Source organism: Pavona decussata, unplaced genomic scaffold, assembly GCF_977016875.1.
Source record: "Pavona decussata unplaced genomic scaffold, jaPavDecu1.1 SCAFFOLD_127, whole genome shotgun sequence".
NCBI classification, from domain to species: domain Eukaryota; kingdom Metazoa; phylum Cnidaria; class Anthozoa; order Scleractinia; family Agariciidae; genus Pavona; species Pavona decussata.
In genome coordinates this window covers 1910403-1931970 of record NW_028145541.1, presented here as the reverse complement: position 1 = coordinate 1931970, position 21568 = coordinate 1910403, and the positions used below count along the sequence as shown (strand labels likewise).

The window sequence follows — 21568 nt, the reverse complement described above, 5'->3', positions numbered from 1 at the left end:
AGAAAACTGTCGTTGGATGCCCCTGAAAAACGTTGTCTCGGGTCGCAAAGACAGCCAAGCACACTTCGCTTTTTCATCTCCCAAAGGCAGCCTTCAGGAGAAGGAGGCTCGTTTCCCTGGCAGGTGAAACAAGACCTGTAAAAGGCCTCTGGCCAAATAAAGAGGTTCTGACGTTTCTTTTTTTATTTGGACAATCAAAGCTCAAGGTGCATTGGATCTCCAATGTTGTACGATTCTTTAAAAGGTTTGTTCAGTCAACGGCATGTAAAGGCATACTAGTAGTTTCTCTTAGTCTCGCAAACTTGGCATGCGTACCTGCAAAATGTTGCGCGCGTGTGCTTGTTAAGTTTGTAGTTCCCGACACCCTAAGATGGAAAGGAGGACAGCTATACATTCAATCATTAAATCAAGAAAGGAAATATTTGCTTGCGAATAGGGTTTTTATGTCTTCCTTCGATAGTGGTATTTAACACCCAGAACTAATGGATTCTATTTAATAGCTACTGTTTTAGTGGCCTTATCATGCAACGCATTCAGGCACGTGCCTTCAGGGTCTGGAGAATTCATTCTATTATGACACCCTCAAGGGGTAATGATTATCACGTGTGGTGCTTTCTTGCCTGGTCTCATTCACTGCACGCTTTGTTCAGTGAGGAAGCTATTTTTCCTTGAAAACTCTTAATTTTTAAAACAGCACCTCTACTGTGTGCTGCAATGCTGGATGCCCAGGCACCCTTTGATGGCAGTGGTGCTGTAATTAGACACACCCACTGATTAAAAATAAACATGCATTGCAGCTGAATACTGAATAGTTCCAGTTCTATCTACCGTCCGTCAGAATAAGAAGAATTGCATTCTTTTGGAAAGCCAAAGGTTTTCAGGTCAATGGCAATAGAGAAATCGAGTTTGCTTGGAACTAATATTCTGGCTATACTATTATTTGTAAACCAGAATAATAATAGCCCGAATTGTCCCAAAACAATGCACCCATCCCATAGACTTCACAAATGCACCTTTTACCATTAAGAACACAACTCAACGTTTCAATGATTGTTTCTTTAAATTTCTCAGTCTATTTTACAAAGTGATAGATTCACACTGGTGTTATGGCCAGAAAATTACACTTCAGCACTTTCACAACACGCTGTCTATTTCAGTTACAACGTGTACTGAACTCTTTAAAAATAATCTGGCAGACGGGAATAAAAGATTGCTTGGAACAAAGTTTCCATCTATTACAGAAAAAAAAGCCTTAAGTTTCTTGGTTAGTTCAAAAGTTAGCGATCAATTTCCCCAAACACAACATCAAGGGTACCTGGTAAGAAAGAAAATGTTTGATTACAAATTTATAGCAACTTAACACTACCGCCAGTCGCCAGTTTGCTTGAGAAGAGCAAGTAAGCCCGTGGAAAATCACCTAACAGGGCCCGCACCCCCTCTAGGGTAGGGGGAAGAGATGGCTGCCATTTCAGACTAAACTCGCATTGACTTGCGCACAAACTTGAGCTTGGACAAGGACAAGTAAGGGCTGGCCAAATGGAGTCGCAAAAAGATGTAAGTTGGAGACTTAAAATCACTTCCAACTCTGTTTAATTCATGATTGAAAGAAACTTGAAATACTGTCTTGCCTACTCTAACATCAACCTTAACTGAGTAATAAACAGGAGCAGATTACGAGTAGTTGTTTATTTCCCTGAAGGATGGTGGAGAGTGCAAAATAGGCAAGCGCAAGTGAATATGATTGGTGCAATGTCGCCTCCAACAAAGGGACGTGGTACGTGAGGGAGGAGTCACACGCACTCGCGTGTTTTACCTTCTCTACTACCCCTGGGGGAAATAACAGACTGTTTGCGGTCTCAGATTCAAATTTGCTAATGACCAAACTTACCAATAATTGCTACAACATCAGCCAACATGTGGCCTTCGGAAATATGATCCAGACCCGCCTGTGCAGGGAGAAAAAACAGCTTATTAATTAAAGCTACTTCCAGGGTGGAAGTTCAACAAGCCAAATTACTTGCGCCTCAAAACTTGAGGTAAAATGTCATATAGACCTTTTTCATAAATGGCGGCCGATAAATTCTTTTGTTTTCATGAAAATTAGCCCTACTAGCCTCGTCAGCATGTGCAAAATTCAAAAGAATTTTTACTTTGAAACGAGGATAGTAGGGCTAATTAACATATATTGAAAAGAATAATAAATCGGCCGCCATTTATGAGAAAGGTCTATGGCACTTACCAAATGCGCAAAGCCAGGAGCTTTTATCTTGCACCTGTAAGGTCGGCTGGTGCCATCCGCCACCAGATAAACACCAAACTCTCCCTTGAATGGGCAAAAAACAAATGACACTTTTTGACTTTGCATTTGTATTTGTTTATTGTTGTTGTTGTTGTTCTGTTCTTACAAACTTTTCAATGAGTTGTATAAGGTAGTTCCTGCTTTTGAGGTTATGGATGAAAAATCCCAAGTGTGACCATTAAAATGAAAGCTACTGAGCAGTACTTTCCTGTGGTGCTGTTTATTATGCTGTTCAAGTTGTTTCTAACTTTTGAGTCTGTGGATGAAATCCTAAAGTGTGACAATTCAAGTTAAAGCTACTGAGCTGTACTTTCCTGTGGTGCTGTTTATTATGCTGTTCAAGGTGTTTCTAACTTTTGAGTCTGTGGATGAAATCCTAAAGTGTGACAATTCAAGTTAAAGCTACTGAGCTGTACTATCCTGTGGTGCTGTTTATTATGCTGTACAAGGCAGTTCTAACTTTTGAGTCTGTGGATGAAATCCTAAAGTGTGACCATTCAAGTGAAAGCTACTGAGCAGTACTTTCCTGTGGTGCTGTTTATTATGCTGTTCAAGTTGTTTCTAACTTTTGAGTCTGTGGATGAAATCCTAAAGTGTGACAATAATTTATTCAAGTTAAAGCTACTGAGCAGTACTTTCCTGTGATACTGTTTGTCACGTTTTAAAATGTATTTTCTAACAGTTCAATGTGTGGATGCAATATCCTCCTCAGACTTTCAGACCTATAGATGAAAATGGTTAGAATCTATGCCTATTTTCAGACCAAAAGTCTCAAAAACCATACCCCTTGGCGGGCACATACCTCTATAGCTTAAAAAAGGGAGTCCTTCCCCCCTGGGCAGGGGCAGGAACTGAGATTGAGGGGTACTGGAGGCAGGCAGTTTAACTTTTTCCCTCTCCCCCACCCCCTCCCCCATATCCTTACCTTGGGAGCTTCAATTGCCGTGTAAGTATCACCCGGTGGGACTTGATATCCTTCAGTGTAAAGCTTGAAGTGATGAATAAGAGCTTCCATAGACTCCTATAGGCAAGAGAGGACAAATACTGATTAGTATGAAAGCTTGCAAAAATAAAAACACTGGAGCAATTTTAAAATTGATGCGTTGCAAAGTGATCTCACATTAAAGAGACAGGGTCAGTTACTAAAAGACAGATTAGACGGTGTTTAACAAAACCTCGTTCTAAGCTATTTTCAATTTTGCCAACAACCACATCTAAACATTATCAACTGCCGACGCTAACAAGAAGGCTTGCATCCCAGACTAGCAAACTATTTACCTACTTAAAATAAACCACTTATAAACAGATTTGGAGGCCCACTGATTGTCTTAAGCCGCTGCCTAAGTTGGTCTCTGTTTAAATAACTAGCCCACAGTGTCAAGGCTGCTGTATTGTGGTCTTTTAACCCTTTACAGTCAAGTATCAACATGTATTTTCTCCTCATTGTTTTCCATGTATTCCTTATGGTGCTCTTTGGGAGAATGTGTTTAAATATCAAGACAGTTTAGCTTTGGTGGTCATTTTCTTCATTCTCGTGACCTGTATCTTTGATACAAGGAGAAGTTAGATAGTGGCTTTATTATGAGAATGTTGTATTAATCAGTAAATGACACAGGCATACTCGGAAAAAAATCCAAGTGCTCCTATCAGGAGTCGAACCTTAAAGCTTCCGATTACTACTTCGGATGCTCTACCACTGAGCTACAGGAGACTCGTGGGAGCTAAGGCCATTAAACTAAGTTCATGGGAAAAAATTCCTGCATACTGCTAGGATTGGAATATCAATGTGTGGCATATGCGCAATGGAAATAATGTGATGGAATATGTTAAGCCTGGTGAATAAATGAGAACGATGTATTAATCAGTAAATGACACAGGCATACTCGGAAAAAAAATCTGGGTGCTTCTATCAGGAGTCGAACCTAAGACCTTCCGATTACTAGTTCGGATGCCCTACCACTGAGCTACAGAAGACTCGTGGGAGCTAAGGCCATTAAACTAGATTCATGGAACAAACATCCTGCATACTAATAGGATTGGAATGTCAATGTGTGGCATATGCGAATTGGAAATTATGTGATGGAATATGTTAAGCCTGGTGAATAAATGAGAATGATGTATTAATCAGTAAATGACACAGGCATACTTGGAAAAAAAATCTGAGTGCTCCTATCAGGAGTTGAACCTAAGACCTTCCGATAACTAGTTCAGATGTTCTACTCCTGAGCTACAGGAGACTCGTGTGAGCTAAGGCCATTAAACTAGGTTCATAGGACAAACATCCTGCATACTGCTAGGATTGGAATGTCAATGGCATTACCATCTTAGAAAACTCACTTTCATTTCAGATCTCTTTGGTGGCGAGATCTTGGCATCATCCACTTTGATTTCACCAGCTGGCATCTTGTTTAAACACTGTCAGGAAAACAAATTAAAACCCTTTCAATCTAATTTAATTTTCTAATTTAATTTTCTAATCTAATTTAATTTTGAGTGGCGTCTTACATGGGAACTTGTGCCCCATTTGCATCTTTGCCACTTGGACCTCCTTCAAGTAAATCAAATAAATAAATTAAATTTGTTTAATGAGTTGACCCTTAACAGTCTGTTACCACTGACAAACCTGTGGCCCTCAGATTCCAGATGGAATAATTTATTGGAATTTGGAAATGTTGGCCTTTAAGGAGAGGGGAAAACTGGAGCACCCAGAGAAAAACTATTCAGAGCAAGGACATGAATCAATAACAAACTCAACCCACATATAACACCGAGTCCATGAATTAAACGCAGGCCATCTTGGTGAACATTAGATAGTTGTTTGTATCCTGAATAAAACTGTTTGAAAGAGTTCTAAATTTTAAACAATATTCAATTAATTGTAAACTTTGTCGTCTTTGCTATAAACTAAGCTACCAGGGATTGACATCTGTGTGATAGGCAGCAATGAGCAATTTTGTTGAGGTAAAAGGTTCAGATTCCATTTAAGTCTTTCAGGCTTTCCGCAAAACAGTTTGAAAAACTTCACAACTTCATCAGTCACTCACTAACCTGTTCAATAATGTTCAAACTTTGACGCATTTCTTCCACTCTGATTAAATATCTGAAAGGTGAAAAGCAATCATGTATAGTGAATAAGGCCAAGCTTATTTTGTTTTATTTTATAAAATTTGTTACATGACTTAAGTTACCTGGGAATTAGGGTTACTTTTTGCCTATTGTTGCATGAAGTTGTTTCAGATTCAAAACAAACATGGTGACCAGCTGATGAGGCCTTTCAACAAAACTAGTTTTATAGTTGCATAATTATGTAAATTATGTGTTGAAAGTAAATGCAAATGAGGGTTTTGCTGGTCAAGATGATAAGGGTGTAAGCATTTTCCTCTTTTGTATAAGGGTAGGAGTAAATTAAATAGAAGAAAGACACTCGCAGTTATTTACGTAACTTAAGAAGTCGCGAAAAGATAGCCTGAAAAAATTCAGGCTTGAACGGGATTCAAACCAAAACCCATGACCTCTATGATGCCTGAGCAGTGCTCTACCGGCTGAGCTTTCAAGCCAACTGGGAGCTGGCCATATTGTGGTAAGAGTAAAGTTGAACATGAACCATATACCAATGGACCTTTACATGGCCGGAGCTTAACTGGATTTTAATAGCATGAAGCAACTACAAGTATTGTTACTCCCCCCTAGATGGGATGCTAGTACATCACAAGGTTGTTCCTAGCATGATGTTTCCAATGTCCATTATACCATGGGTGAAGAGAGTGAATGTACACCAAAGTTCCTTTCAAGCTGTACCTGTCGTAACAGTCTCCATTCTTGCCAATAGGAACATCAAATTCCACTTGATCATAAGCGTCATATGGCTGTGACTTACGCAGATCCCACTTGATGCCAGAGCCACGTAACATAACTCCACTAGCAAAAAATTTGCAAATAAGATTGTTTATTACAGATCAACCATTAGGTTAAGGAGCTTGATTCAAAGAAGAAAAACACAAAGGAAATCACTACCACGAAGGAGGTTTGAGAAAAAATCTTAAGTAATCACCTTGTCATGGAAAATGCACAATATAAGCAAATAAATTATTATTATTATTATTATTATTATTATTATTATTAAAATTATTATTATTAAAAAATCGGCAGGAGTGTTTTATCGGGTTTAAAGCCACGAGACGCAGCCTCGTGGTTTTAGACCTGATAAAACATGTGCTGCAAGTTTTTTGAACCGCTTCAAAAACATTTCTGGAAAAGCGTGTGTGAAGAGAGTTCATAACGATGATGCTTTTATGAACGTCGGAAATAAGCATACAAGAAAAACACCACATACTAATGAGGAGTGTTTTATCAGCTGCTAAAACACCGCATACTAATAAGGAGGAGGTTTATCGATATAAAGTCACCGCACGTGATGTATTATCGACCATTTGATAGGTCAATGGGCTTATAAATTATAAATGAGTTTTTGAATTTCATAAAATGTGGTGAGCTTTTGCTTTGATATTCTCCAAGAATAATTATTAATGGTTTGAGAAGCTACGTCAAACACTTGAAAGATTGTTTCATCCTATTTCCAAACACCTCAAAGTTGATTTTAAAATCTTGGCTCTAGTCCTCCTTTTTTTCAACCCACTTTTTGGTGTTTCAAAATTGGATGAAATGCTCTTCCCAGTGTTTGATATTATTAAATCAAGGATTAATCAAAGCCTACAAGAAAATCCAACAAACAGAGAATTTGATCAAATTTAGGACTTTTCAAGATTAGTGGTGGTATTTGAGGGTCTTTCAGGATTGTAAAAATTATTAACAATAAAGTCACACACCTAAAGCCCCAGTTGAGGGCATCTTCTGCTGAGATCACTCCAACATCAACAGTACGCTGCTTCCAGATTCTGTTGTTTGTCAGCATCTGATAAGAACAGCATGAAACTTACGTCAACAACTTCAAGCTTGACACATAAATATTCCTTTTAAAATCTTTTGAGGTAACTGCAAAAACCTTTTATCGAAATTTGATTAAAAAAAATACAAAATGGATTCTTTGTCCTCTCTGTATCCATGTATGCTGAGCTGTTGGAACTGTATGGTCCCTGTAATCTTGCACGTAAATATCACAGCTCACAGGCCATGCCAAGCAAGAAAAAAATCAATGCCGCATTCTCAATGGATATGATGTACCGTATTTACCCGTGTATAATGCGCACCCATGTATAATACGCACCCCAATTTTGGACCATGTTTTGGAAGAAAATAAAAATAAGACAACTCAAAACGAAGGTTAAATCGTATGGATATAAATTTATTCTATGAACGAGCAAAGTACCGGTAACCCATAAAACGCTGGCACCAATGGTTTCCTGCCTTGAACTGCCCTGCTGGAATTCTGTAGTTATCCTGCTTTGCTGTTTGGAGTGCTTTCAGTCTCACCATCGATGGTAAAATAGCGAGGCCATTGTTCCATTTCTCCGTGATCCATTCGAGAAGATCGATCTCGAGTTCTGGCCATGCCGCTTTCTTGCCGCGATTTGCTTGCTTCAGTCTTGGCATTTTCTCCAGGTTCTCCTTGCTCTTTCTCCACAGTTGGACGCTACTCTCAGATATTCCAAACTCTCATTCAGCAGCGCCATTTCCATGCTGTTCGGCATAATTGATGATTCGTAATTTATCAGACACTGTGTAACTTTGACGCTTTGTTCCGGTGAGTTTCCTAGCCATGTTGATGTTTTGATCGCTTTAAATTGATCGTTTTGTTGATCAGCTGTTGCATTTAAGTGCTCGTTTTAATTTATTCACGGATCAGAGTTGTTAAGTTTCCATTGGTAGTTTGTTTTACTGTTAAATTAAAGACCACTTATATCGCACCGTTCAGTGTCTTTGTTATGCTAAATTGCGTGTGGGCCCAAACAAAGGATTCGGTGTATAATACGCATCTCAATTTTAGACGCTAATTTCAGGGAAAATAAGTGCGCATTATACACGGGTAAATACGGTAATATATCAAACACGAGACACAGTGTTTCATCACATATCAAACACAGAGAAGAGAGTTGAAAATACGACACGTGGCAGAGTATTTTTGACTAAATGTTTTTAAAATATTTTTGCTAAATTTTTTTCCGTACCTCCTCAACTTCATCCAGCCGCTGAGAAAACTTGGAAATGAAGTCATAAATGTCATCCATCAAACCAATTGGTAAATCCTATCAAGAAACATTCATCAAAAGTTAAAGATCAATGGAAGAAGTAATTATGTTCTTTTCAGATTGGAAAGATGCTGTATCTGGCAATTGAAGGTTGATATACTCAACAGTTGAAAAATGTAATATAGACAAGTCTAGGTTTAATGAAATTCTGAAACTACAATTTGGGTGTAAATACTAATGCATTGTCTAATGCATTGCCTTGTTCAAAACTGTAGAGCATTCTTACATTTCTGCACATCTGTCATAATTCGCTAATAAATTATGGAATTTGTCTAGTGTAAAGTTTAAAGTTTTGAAAAGTTTCTTTAAAGTTTCTCAACTGTTCCTGTGTTCATCTTGTCCCGCCTCGATTAGTTTTGTAACTATTTGCAGGACAAGCTATTCATTCTGTTATTTTTCAAATAAAATTGTTGTTGTAATTTCTGTTAGTCACACAGAAAACTTGAGTTTCATACATTTGCCAATAACACACAAATATGTGCAAATTAAATATAAATAGACCTTTTCTGAGTTGAAAATTATTTTTCAGTCACAACTCGGAAATGGCCTATTTCATATACAGTTGATGCAAATAGATGCAAATTTATATTTCATTGTCATTTTTTCATTTAATCAAGAGAGATTTACTGAAGCAAAGAACTGAAAATATAAACTTAAGGATAAACTTATAAAATCGTGACATTTCAACGTCGTCAGGATGCCATTATCATGAGAAAGGTAATTATTCAAATATTATGAGAAGACCTTTTAAAGTATAAAAAAGTTAATATAAGGCATTTGAATAAATTATCTTTCTCCTGTTAATGGCATCATGACAACGTCAAAATGTTGAGATTGTATATCCTTAATATTTACAATTTATTTATTTATTTATTTATTTGTTATCCTTTGTTCTGCTAAGAATCAGAGCTGTAGATGACTTCAAAACAATTCAGCAGACAATCTTACCAAAGCCACTCCTCCTGGTCTAACATAAGCAGCATGCATGCGAGCACCAGAAACACGCTCATAAAACTCCATCATCTACAAGAAACACAACAGTATGAATTATCATTTAGTTACTGAGACAAACAAATATCTGCTTACAAAGTCTTTCTATCTAATGTTTGGTTTATCAACAGAGTTGGTAACTTAAGGGCGCAAAAAAGTTCTGCCCCACAGATTTTTTTCATACTTTAGGTATGGTCAGCTAATAAGTTATTGATGTCAGAAATGCAAAAAAAATTGGGGATCACCGACTTCGTTTCAGAGATATAGCGCTGGAAAAATACCCTGATTTTGAAAAGTTGGGCCTTCGTAACTCAAAATGATCTCCATGGTTTAAAGTTTAAAATATTCAAGATGACTAACTGGAGACAAACTACTTTTATTAGTCAAATTTTATCTAAGGGTGTATGTTTCGTAAATTATTCCAACTGGTGTCATCCTTGTAATTAAATGTAGCCCTTAAAAAGGACATTCGCGACGTCACACAGCCAAAAAAAGGGAGCAATTCGATGGCGCGTGGACAAAAAATAGAAAATAATCAAACTTCTGCCCCATGAATAATTTTTTTTTTCATTTTTCCCTAAAATGTAGACAATCGATAAAGAAAGTGATCAATTGAAAAAAAAGTGGGGGTCACCGAACATCTAAGAGAGTACTTATAATCTAGGCAAAGTAGTCGCTGTGGTGAAAAAAATTTCCAAAGTCACATTTTTGAGTGACAGGTCGGAGAAGCACTGGAACCTAAACAGGGTTATCTATCCCATAATTCACAACTCACAATGGTTGCTCGAGTCAATATTTTAAAACTTATACAGCTGTTTAGCCAATACCAAGAAAATGCATCTATAGCCGTTAGCGAGGCAAAAATGTGAGAAGTAAGCTTATTTATTTACCTAGAATGCCGGGTATGTGGAGATTGATTGTACACAGGATTGGTGATCAATAAAATTGCTCTCTTGCAAGGTAAGACTTTCTCGTTTACTATCAAGACTTTAAAAAGCTTAAAGCAGGTATCAACGCCTTTTCTTGGACTTTTTGTTGCAACCTTAACCCGTCTAATCGTTTCATGTCGAGTTTTCGTTTTCAAAACTGTGCAACGGAGATGATTTTCCCTCTTTTTAATGCTGTCACATCGGCCGACATGTGTGTTTACCTCCATATTCCTCTGTGTATCGTCAACCCTGAATTGCGGGTGACATTGCGTGGCGTGTGGCTGTGTTACTTGCGCACTAAAGATGCGCATAAACAATTAGCGCGAATGTCCTTAAGGTAAATTTGCCACCGTAAAGAGATTTGAGTGCTGATGTTTCGAGCATTGTAAGACTGTAAGTTGAAAAACTAATTATAGTCAACCCAGGTCACGCGTGAACGATATTTTTGAAATTTGAACGGAGTTTTGAAATTTACATGTCAGTTTTGAAAATCGCGTTCTCGTATAAATTTCCCTAGCTTATTGACGGTATAAAGCTATGAATTTTTCTTTACATTGCAAAATCGAATATTTCAAGAATAACAATTGTTTCAAAGTATTTTGAATCTTTTTTTCAGTTAATGCGTCTTTTTTGGAACGATTTACAGAGAAATGTCCAACATTCCATTCACACGTCTGACATTACAAAGAGAAATTCGAATGTTCATTTCATTCTTGGAAATATTGTTCACGCGTGACCTGGGTTGACTGTAAAACAATTTGACAGTAACATACAAAATCCTTTTAAACATGGCTAAATTAAATGTAAATAATACAGAGTGGAACAATACATCAGAATACTGACTTATCGCAATGTTGAGTGTTACAAAAGCAATGCGTAGATCACAAACTATTTACATACCTATCAAAACTATCACAATAGTTTGCTCAACTATTGAATGTTTCAATAGTAATCATAATTATAAAAATTCACAACCAAAATCAGGTGTCAAAATAAAGTCAACACACAAGATTTGTTGGGACAACAAATAGGGCCAACAAATCAAAGCATGTAAACAGGCCTTTAATCACCTTTTCTCTTTCTTCAAACATCCAAAAGAATGGTGTCATCGCACCTACATCAAGAGCGTGAGTTCCAACACCCATGATGTGGTTCAGTATTCTGGTAATTTCAGCAAATAACACTGCAAAAGCAAAGTACCTTCCAGTAAGAACAGTGAGATTCCCACTATTTCAAACACTATTATAGGGAAATAAAAATTTGCTCAAGAAAGCAGGAGTTTGAGAAAACCAATAGTAAATTAAATTACAGTGATTTGAGGCTAACTTGGAAAAATCAGTGCAGTTTTTCATATGCTGGCTTTTATTGTATTCAACATGAGGAACAGAAACACATTACTAGTTGATACAAGAAAGCAGCTGATCCTGAACTGGCAATGAACATTTTTACCTCTGATCCATTTTGCTCTCTCTGGAATATCAATGTTCAAAAGTCTTTCCACAGCCAGTGAGTAGCACTGTTCATTTGTCATCATAGATACATAATCCAGACGATCAAAGTATGGCAAAGCCTGCGAGGCAAGAGACATTCAGTGAACAAAAACTCTACTGGCACTTCTAAGGGCTTGTTTACATTGGCGACAGAATCTGAAGCGGAGCTGAAATCAGAATTGTAAGGAACCTTCTGTTCCAGTGTGAATAAAAAAATGGACACGGAATCACAGTCGTAAGCTCAACGGAATCAGAATCGCAAGGATCAGAACATCTCCTTTTCTTCTGATTCCTTTTCGTTTCCGTCGCTTGCAATAAAATTAGTGTGAACTGGTTGATCGGAATCGGAAGCGCAAGCAGAAGAATCAACCAATCACATAGCTCATTCCCAATCCCTTTAGGTGAGATTAAGAGTGGAATACATGATGGCCTTCTGCCATTTTGAACAAAAGTGAGGCTTCCGTTTCTGCTTCCGCATATTAATTCACACTAGGTCAGAAGATACTTCTGATTCGGATTCCAATTCCGATTCTGTCGCTTCTCTCGCTAGTGTGTACCAGGCCTGACAGCATTTGCAGAGAGAAAAATTAGTCCCAGTCTTGAAAATACGATGGGGCATTGCATTGATGCTTGCAGACCATCAACAGTGTAAGTGAAGCCAAGGCAAGTTACAATATTGATTCCATTGTTCATTTCAATAATCTGCTCTTGAAATGAAGAATGCAAAATCCAAAATACATACATGCAAACTTTATTATTGCTCCCTAAGTGGGTTTTTCAGCTCAATACAATAATTATTACAGTTACAAATCTAAATTAAATAATTAAGGATAAAAGTACAACAATATTATAATAATATTACCATGTATCAAGAGTATTACAAGTATATATTAACCTAATAAAACATTTGCGAAATGACGCCTAAAATTCTTGGGGCATTTTAAGGACTTAATTTATTATTATTCAAAGAGTTCCAGAGTTTTCCAGAGCAAAAGATCACTGCCCTGTTGACAGGCGACATAAGGGTATGTCCAAGGCCGCACCAGACGATCGAGTTTGTCTATAATGGACTTGGGAACCTAGTATAAACTTATCAGCAAGATAGTCTGGAACAAGATTGTTAATACATTTGTGCACCACGGTTGCATCGTTTAAAATAAGTTTCCCTCTAATAGGAAGCCATTTCAGTGATCGCAGCCCATCCAAAATATGGTCATACTTTCATAGTCCCAGAATAATTTGTCCAGCAAAATTTTGGACTTTTTGTAATGAAGCTTTATCTAAGATGTGAATGTTTGGATGGCTGCATATGTTAGGCACGTGAGAATTGGGGTTTTCAAAGTAGAAGGACTTCTAATGGTGACTAGCCAGGTGATTTTCAATCCTTCAAAGGCAGATACAATGTTCAGAGTACACATGTGCTGGGACCTGTGTCCCTGCTTCTAATAAAACTCCAGGAGTTTGACCAGTTTCCCAAATATTACTTCCATGATCCATCTCCCGATGGAAATCCTTTTTTCCTCATTCTTTTCCTCCTGTCTCCTCTTTGCCACCACCTGAACAGAATTCCAAAATACCTTCCCTTGGAAAAGCTGGTACCAAAGAGAAAAGAGGAGATGAAAAAATTGCACAAATACAGATGACCATTTGGAGAAGGAAAACCTGTCAAATTCTCATGTCCCAGATACATGAAGCCATCTATTAATCCAATGAAAATTCAGTTCTCGGATTTTGAACTTTGCATTCTACATTTGCAGGGGGTTTATAAGAAGTCAGGTCCTGGGTGCTTACACCCATTTACTCTGAAAAATGAAACCTGCCGCTTGAGAGATTTAAAGCCAGTTTAAACAAGACAAATCAATGAGTGATGCCTATCTATTATCCGTTCATAAATATTACCAAACATTAGGCAGGTGTGAATACCTGTAGATATGTCTTGTATTCAATCAGCTTCTCTGTACCACGATGCAACAGTCCAACATGAGGATCTGCCCGTGCAATAACCTAAAAGCAGCAGAAAAGATTGTTTTATATACCAGTATATGAAAGATCATACCAGTTATGTAGATAACATACGTTGTTACAGAAGTAAATAAATAAATAAATAAATAAATAAATAAATAAATAAATAAAAGAATCGGACAAAACCCAGGATTTTTTCCTCAGGCTTTGTTTTGTAACTGCTAAATTTGCAAACAAAACATAATGTAATTTCAATTTTAATGTTTCGTTAAACTTAATTTAAAATGTTTCACCTGTAGTTTGAATATATGATATTTCATATGTTTAATCTCAGAAACAAATTGGGGTATGGTAGGTTTCAACTTGACAGTAGAACTAGAAGTATGTTGTTATGTAAGACCTGATCAAGACATCCAGTCCAGCCCAGAAACCTGGCTTTGATTTCAGGTCTCTTTAAGGATGATGCTGCTTTTTGCTAATGCACATTCATTCTGTGTATCTCGGGATGGTCTGGGAAACTTTAATTTCATACGGATGGTGCTTACTAAAATGATATATTTTAAGATATTTTTGGCAAGTTTATGAAATGAAAATTGGGGGTATTGAGTGTATACACCTTAGTTTAGAAACACTGAATGGTATGGTAAACAGAGAAAATGATAAAATAATTACCTCTCCATCAAGCTCCAGAACAAGCCGCAACACACCATGAGCTGCTGGATGTTGAGGTCCAAAGTTCATTGTCATTGTAGTCACAATCTTTTCCTGGGCAGGAACTACAGGTACAGAAAATCACATTAGCACACTTTTCCAACTTTTAATCATTCATAGCATGTTTAAGAAAGATTTGCACATACCATCCACATCCCACTTGGCTGACTCTTCATCAGGATACAGAACAGTTCCAGTCATTGTTGATAGCACACCTGGCAACTTGAGCGGTTTATTCTCTTCTTCAACTTCACTCTCTGGAAGTCGGCGAAGGTAACTGCTCAGGGACAGAACAACAAGACACAACATTTCATTTCATCTTACAAATTCGCCCTGAGGCAGGTGGGCATATAATAGAACACTAGGTCCCCTGCTGGGTAAACCCACCACCTAACCATTCCCCAACCAACCATGAGAGTATACAGCTGTTTCAACAAAGGTTGACCAAAAAGGCGTAAAAGCATATGCGACAATGCCGAACGGTAGTCTGGGAAATACCCAATAAATTTCAATAAAAACTCAGAATCCATATTGCCCGCCATCTCAAGTCTTCCCTGTACGGTCTAGGCATTATGGATTTTGAGCTTTTATTGAAATTTATTGGGTATTTCCCAGACTACCTTTCGACATTGTCGCGTACGCTTTTACGCTCTTTTGGACAGCCTTTGTTGAAACAGATGTATACACAAAGACCAGACCACAACACTTACGTCCCCTACTCTTTGCGAACAGTGAGTGGGTTCTTTAACGTCCCACAGAGTTTTATACAAACAAGGGTTGTGAGACGGGGCCTACGGTTTATCGTCCTTATCCAAGAAGACTAGAAAGTCTAACTAATTGCAGATAATGATAATAATAATAATAATGATAATAACAACAACTTTATCTAGGTGTCACAGTTTTGGCAGTGCTAATTGGGATGCTATAAACAAAAAAAAGTAACATTACAAATGCAACGTAAATACATGTGTCTTTTAACGTCCTGAATGGAAGGGTGCTGGATATTGGATATATTGGATATTACGGAACTTAAACAATGATGATGTCAATGCAACCAAAGACATTACTTGATTTATTTTATTTGTGCTACTTTGTGATTATCTCAACTTGTTTGACTTGTATGAAAACATTGAACCACCTAGAAACTAAATTGGTAGGAGTGGTATTCAAGTTGAGAAAGAAAATGAAAAATTTAACCATTGTGTGTTCACGTTCTCCACAAACCTTGAATTTGGTACCAAAGTGTGTAATGCACGTGCAGAGCCAAAGTTTTGCTTTTTTTCATTTTATAGACCCCTTCCTCATATGCCTGTCATCTTTCATCAAGTTATTTGTCATACATTTCCACTGGCAGTGCTATAAAATGAGTCAGCCCACACCATTTGCAACTAGCAGAAGTGACCTATAAGCCAATCATGGACAAGCTTGCAAACGGTGCGGGCCAACAGTATAAAATAATTGGTTTATTCACTTAGCTGTGCATATATCAAGTTATGATGCACGTGGGGCATTTGGAGAGCACTCAAGAAGCTAGAGTTGCTTCTGGCTGTTCTTCAAGCAACTCTTATGCTTTCCTTTTACCCTCCAAACTTTCTGTTTACATCATAACTCAATATACACATGCTACAGTATGAACCAATATTTGTTAATTTATGAAAAAGCACATCAGTATCACTGGTCATGAATTAAAGACTTGAAGAATAAGAAATGAATAAAAAATGTGATTTTTCAAGCAAGATTCACAGGTTATAATCTCTAAAGTTGTAAAGTTCAAACAGAGCAAATTACGCCAGCAGAGTGTTTTTGAGACCACTGATTACTTTTTATCCAAATCATAAGCACAGTATTGCAGACCATTTAAAATTGGCGGAAGACGAAGATGCCACAGTTTCTAGAGAAAACGAATGAGTCTAAGCGATCAGAAATGAGGAACATGAAATGACCAACAGCTCAACAACAGCCCAACAGCAAAACATATTGTTACATAACATGGACTAATATGCAATTCTCGCAATAGTAATGAGCCTTTGTCCCATTTAAATTAGCTTGAATTGAAAATGGATACTTTACCGGACGGAAGAAACCACGGGCGCTCGATGAAGAAGCGATTTGCCTCTAAAAAGGCGACCGAACTGCCGAACAGCGCTCGCCGCCATCTTGGATATATCTCGTCCAGTAAATTACATGTAGTTCCCAGTCCTGCTCCATTATGACAACACTCGAGGACCGTGATAAAGTAGGCCCGGAGGAGGGGATGGTTAAGGTCGATGCCATACAGCGAGGGGGAGTGGCAAAAGTAGGGTGCGTGAGAAATAATCGTGAAGCAGTCGCCGAGGTATGAAAATAATATCGCGCATGTGGTTGATTGACAAAAAGTTAACTCATTTTATATCTAGCCTCCACTAGGGGCAAATGATCTACCTTAAGGGTAGGGGTGATTTGTGCAAAAATGACAGATACGTACCAAGCAGGCAGGGTCGGTGTCTTTACTGGTTGGGGGAGGCGGGTTGGGGGGTAACGGAAAAAACTAGCGGGGAGGGATTTCTCTCGTCATTAATTTTAGAGGTAGTTTTTGCCCCAGCGGGGGTTACTCGGGTATATTAGTTACAGGGAGGTGCGAATGAGGCCAAATTTTGAAACCCAAAAAAAGTCCCGTCACGCTAAGGAAAACCCAAAAAAAGTCCAGCAGCCAAAAACTTAACCCAAAAAAAGTCCAAATTTTTTAAGCATCAAAAACAATAAAAGTACAAAACACCAAGAGAATGCGAGATATTTCATGCGTCCGACTTTATTCATTCCTCGTGCATCTGTCACAAAACTTTAGGCAGACTGCAGTCATTTTTCAAAGTCGAGCACAATATATGTTTGTTCAGGAAAACCAAAAACAGGAACATCTTGTCTCTTTTTATATCACAAAATAAGGCTTTAACGAGAGTTGTCTTTGTCTTGTCATTTTATTTGCATGATTTAAACTTGTTAGTAAAATCGTTTTGCGTAAAATCAAGAATGGTAGGGCACGATTTTCATCAACCCCAACAAAAGTCCTCGCCAAAATTTTAAGGGCAAAAAAAGTTCTCCAGAAAATTTCAAACCCAAAAAGTCGCAAGCTGAGAATTTCAAACCCAAAAAAGGTCTCCGCACGTCCCCGTCACTAATATACCCGAATACCCCCCCTGGGGTTTTTGCATTGTATGCCGAAGGGATATCAGGAGGGTCTTAGAATATTGTTTTGGTGTCTGTAACAAAGAGCTACAAATAACCTCACAGAAAAATCAACAGTGGACACATTGTAAAATAAAAGGAATGCCACATGGATGAACTTTAAAAATTTACTGATTCTTCAGGAATATCCACACACCATTCATTAGAAGCCTGTATTCACTTTTATTCCCGACAGTCTACATTCTAAGGCATTCATTTGCAATATTGTGAGACTAACAGACATGGGCAATATGAAGTAAACAGGATCAATTGTTTGAAACTGTGGTCTTATATATAACATTCCTCCACAACAAAGTCGGTGACCTCCCATATGCATTTTTTGGAATTTTCTGACATGTGTAACTCGTTACCTAGCTACAGTAAGATTTTTGCGCAAATGTCTTGCAGTGACGATTTGGCTTATTCTCGTGACCAGTACGTTTGATTGAGTAGAGATAATGTAAAGAAAAATTTGATGCTGATCACTATTGGGGCTTACAAGGAATTAACATCTGAATCAAATTATTGCAAATAAAATGTACACCACAACCAAAAAATATTATTTATAAATACTTGCAGGATATAGTACATTAAGTTTTACTAATTACTCTTTATCTGCAGTATTTACTCCACACTGTTATAAAGTCTTTCACAACAGAATTGAGTGTTGTTAATTCAACAACTAATGGCAACAAGTCTAGCTGTTCCATTTGTGCCAAAAGTCTGTATGGAGTACATTATTGACTCTAGGGCTTGTTAATCCACTTATGTTTTTTCTTCTTCTCTGTTAAGTCTCGCTGAGTTTAACTGAGCAGCAATTAAACTTCTTCCATAGTCAGTTGTTCTGTGATTGCAGGGGTATCAGAGGAACTTAAGAGACAAGCATGTAGACCAATGATGAAGAATGAAGCACCTGCAATAAACAATAAAACATCCCGTTAAACAGCATTGCAGGAAGGGAGATACTCTTTGTAATTTTTCACTTCACTTGCCCCCTGGTGCCAAGATGGCGCATAGTAAACCATAAATTCTAACCCAGAACCTACATTGGACCAAATTATATGAAGAGCTTGATGAGAGCAATGCATAAATGTTGAAGTAATCATCTAGTCTTTTCTAAGTTTCCAAAGTAGAATCTCAAGTAGGATCCCAAGTAGGGATCTCTGCTCGCAGGGTAATATATTTATTATCATTATTATTAATATTAATATTATTATTATTGTTGTTTGGAGGGCACTTTGTATTTTTGTGATAAAATCGGGAAGGACTGAGTTTTGTTGGCCTCAATTACATCATCCTTACATTACAGTAACTAATAAGCTCGGAACTGTTCTTGTTTAACCAAACCATCTGGCCTTGACCAAAACAATTTTTCACTCACCTATGATCCAGAACACTGTTGATCCCGCTGAAGCCAGGATAAAGAGAGGAAGGCTGATCAACAAGACGAGTCCATACTGTTCCACTCGACTTAATTCACGACCTACAAATTCAGCAAAAGTTTATAACTTCACTACATTTACCATAAGAAAGGATATATGTACCTCAGTTACATTTTACAAGCTTATAGAATAGTTCCAACAATGACAACTGCAATATTAATATTTACACCAATAAATTCTCAAATAAAGTGTCAGTGTTTCAGATCTCTTTACAAATTAACTCACCTAGCAGTTGAATTTTTCTTCCTTGGTTTTTGTATGATATAACCAAACAGCCACCACCAGCAACTGACAGCGCAATAAGCAGCAGCGGAGATGTGAGGCTGTAAAGAAAGAAATTTTGAGCAGGTACGTCACACAGGTAAAAGTGAACATTAATTTCATTTCAGTTTGAAGCTTTCCTGGAACTCAATAGGCTTGACTAGAATTTAGAATCAACAAACAACAATTCTTTATTTCATGTCGCAGAGAAGATCATATACTTAGAAAAGGTAATCAAGGAGGACAACTAATGCTTTGAACAAGTAAGAGAGCTCAAATGATAAAAACTAAAAACGAAAGCAAATGAAATAACAGTACCATTACCTAAAATTGTAACAACAACAGATTATGAAGGCAATTTATTATTTACAATAAAAACAAGTGATAATAATGTTGACTGACATTTTGATGACTGTGCATCACCATTTTCAAATGATGACATGGAGTAATGGAAACGTCAGTCGTCATTACTATTGCTTAAACTGCTAATCAAAAACCGCCATTATTACACTTTATTATTATTATTATTATTACTATTATTATTATTATTATTATTATTATTATTATTATTATTAATGGAATAATAATCTCACAATGTCTAGGGTGAAGGGGGTTCTTCCTTTTATAATCTACATAGGGTATGCACTATCCCAAGGGGTACAGTTTTCAACCAGTTTGGTTTGGAGATCTGGAAGTGGGTACAGTGGAACCTCGATTTAACGAAGACTAGGGAAATTGGTTTGTTATACACCAAGGTTCTATTCTCTGCACTTTAAAAGGCCAGGCTGGAGAAAATTGTTCATTATACCAAGGACTTTGTTATATAGAGGTTCGTTAAATCAAGGTTTTAGAGACCCAGTTTGAAAAAGGGTATGGGACATTTTCACTATTGCTCTGAGACAGGGTCATGGTTTGGTGAAATTCCATCAAGAAATTACAAACAGTAACCCTCCCGCACCCCCCCCCCCACCCCCCCAAAAAATGAGTGTCACAAAGTATCAAATTTAAGAGTCACCATTGCTCTATATTTATCACCTAGTATTTTGAATGGTGGTAGAAGTGAAGCTTGCACAAGGCAGGGCGTCATAAAAAAAAAATTACCATCCATCCATACACAGCATGTAGGCATGGCAAATAACATTCCATAAAAGAATGTGCTGGCGTATTTTTTTACACGCATTAATTCACAAATATGGGGCAACATGGACGCTGTCGAATATCCCCTCTAGGAGCAGTATGAAATACTTTAGAGTAAGACGTAAAATTTAGAGTCATAATGTAGATGCTATACTCTACTGTTGTACTTATAAGGCAACAAGTATGTACAGCATTTTAAGGTTAACTTTAAGCACAAACATATAAAAATTCGATCGAACATTCAAGATTCTTACCGACGTTTTGATTTTGACGTAAGCATTATTAAACTAAATTTTTCTCAACTACTCTTACCCAAATACTGAAACATTCCACCTAATAAACCGCTGATTAAAAGGAACAAATCTAAGTCCATCTTTTAGTTTCATTACTCACAGATCGAAGGACAAACAAAACTTTTATGAAGGCTTTACGTAAGCAAATCATGAAGTAAGTCGAAGAACTCCTGTGTTTTGGCTAAGGAAAAATGCTGGCACTTGGCTTCCTAGCGTCTCGACTCAGTTTGAGCAAGTTTAGGATATTAAAACAGACGTTTTTCTTTTAAGACAATACCAATTCAGGGGAATCGTGATACTTACACGCAGTAAAAACACAGCAGTATTACGATGAGAACGTAGTTACTTTGGTAGTCCTCAAGGTTCTTCATCACTCTACTGCCGGCTTCAGCCACAGTCTTTGGTCTGCTGAAGCGAGAACTCTTGAAAAACTCTGTCCATGGCTTCAGTTTTGTCTTCCGTTGGTAAAGCCATTCTTTTGCAAGCTGTACATGAGAGGAAGGAGTTATTGCCGCCGCCATTTCGATGTTACCACTGATTTCCTCCGTCGCCATAGCTTGTTTGCAAATTTTCGACTGCGTCACCAATTTTACTCTCCCCTCACCCCACGGTGAAAATTCACTCCCCAGGAGGTACCACACAGGTGG

General features: G+C 37.6%; 2 protein-coding genes across 2 annotated transcripts; both read right to left on the bottom strand.

The window, feature by feature from the left end:
• Nucleotides 1-1035: 1035 nt before the first annotated feature.
• LOC146469169 (NADH-ubiquinone oxidoreductase 49 kDa subunit-like) lies at nucleotides 1036-16788 on the bottom strand. Its single transcript, XM_085123854.1, has 16 exons — nucleotides 16658-16788; nucleotides 14734-14864; nucleotides 14549-14652; nucleotides 13838-13918; nucleotides 11874-11994; nucleotides 11495-11607; nucleotides 9454-9528; nucleotides 8425-8502; nucleotides 7126-7211; nucleotides 6098-6217; nucleotides 5348-5399; nucleotides 4637-4714; nucleotides 3225-3320; nucleotides 2240-2323; nucleotides 1889-1946; nucleotides 1036-1315 (listed from the first exon to the last, which is right to left on the bottom strand). The coding sequence occupies exons 1-16, from the start codon at nucleotides 16741-16743 to the stop codon at nucleotides 1278-1280; spliced, it is 1401 nt and encodes a 466-aa protein (XP_084979980.1). The 5' UTR covers nucleotides 16744-16788; the 3' UTR covers nucleotides 1036-1277.
• A 1539-nt stretch (nucleotides 16789-18327) lies between these two features.
• On the bottom strand, nucleotides 18328-21505 carry LOC146469168 (prenylated Rab acceptor protein 1-like). Its single transcript, XM_085123608.1, has 4 exons — nucleotides 21225-21505; nucleotides 19456-19553; nucleotides 19170-19271; nucleotides 18328-18701 (listed from the first exon to the last, which is right to left on the bottom strand). Exons 1-4 carry the CDS (start codon nucleotides 21473-21475, stop codon nucleotides 18607-18609), a joined length of 546 nt encoding a protein of 181 aa, XP_084979734.1. The 5' UTR covers nucleotides 21476-21505; the 3' UTR covers nucleotides 18328-18606.
• Between the last annotated feature and the right edge of the window lie 63 nt (nucleotides 21506-21568).

Bases quoted from the DNA above. Each gene is read 5' to 3' on its own strand.
- LOC146469169 (XM_085123854.1), bottom strand. From the start codon at position 16,743: ATGGCGGCGAGCGCTGTTCGGCAGTTCGGTCGCCTTTTTAGAGGCAAA. The intron at 14,653-14,733 runs GTATGTGCAAAT...CTGTACCTGTAG, and splicing joins AGCCAAGTGGGATGTGGATG to TTCCTGCCCAGGAAAAGATT. The intron at 11,995-13,837 runs GTATTCACACCT...CTTGCCTCGCAG, and splicing joins AATACAAGACATATCTACAG to GCTTTGCCATACTTTGATCG.
- LOC146469168 (XM_085123608.1), bottom strand. From the start codon at position 21,475: ATGGCGACGGAGGAAATCAGTGGTAACATCGAAATGGCGGCGGCAATA. The intron at 19,554-21,224 runs GTAAGTATCACG...CTTTCTTTACAG, and splicing joins CTGCTGTGTTTTTACTGCGT to CCTCACATCTCCGCTGCTGC. The intron at 19,272-19,455 runs GTGAGTTAATTT...CTGAATTTGTAG, and splicing joins AAGAAAAATTCAACTGCTAG to GTCGTGAATTAAGTCGAGTG.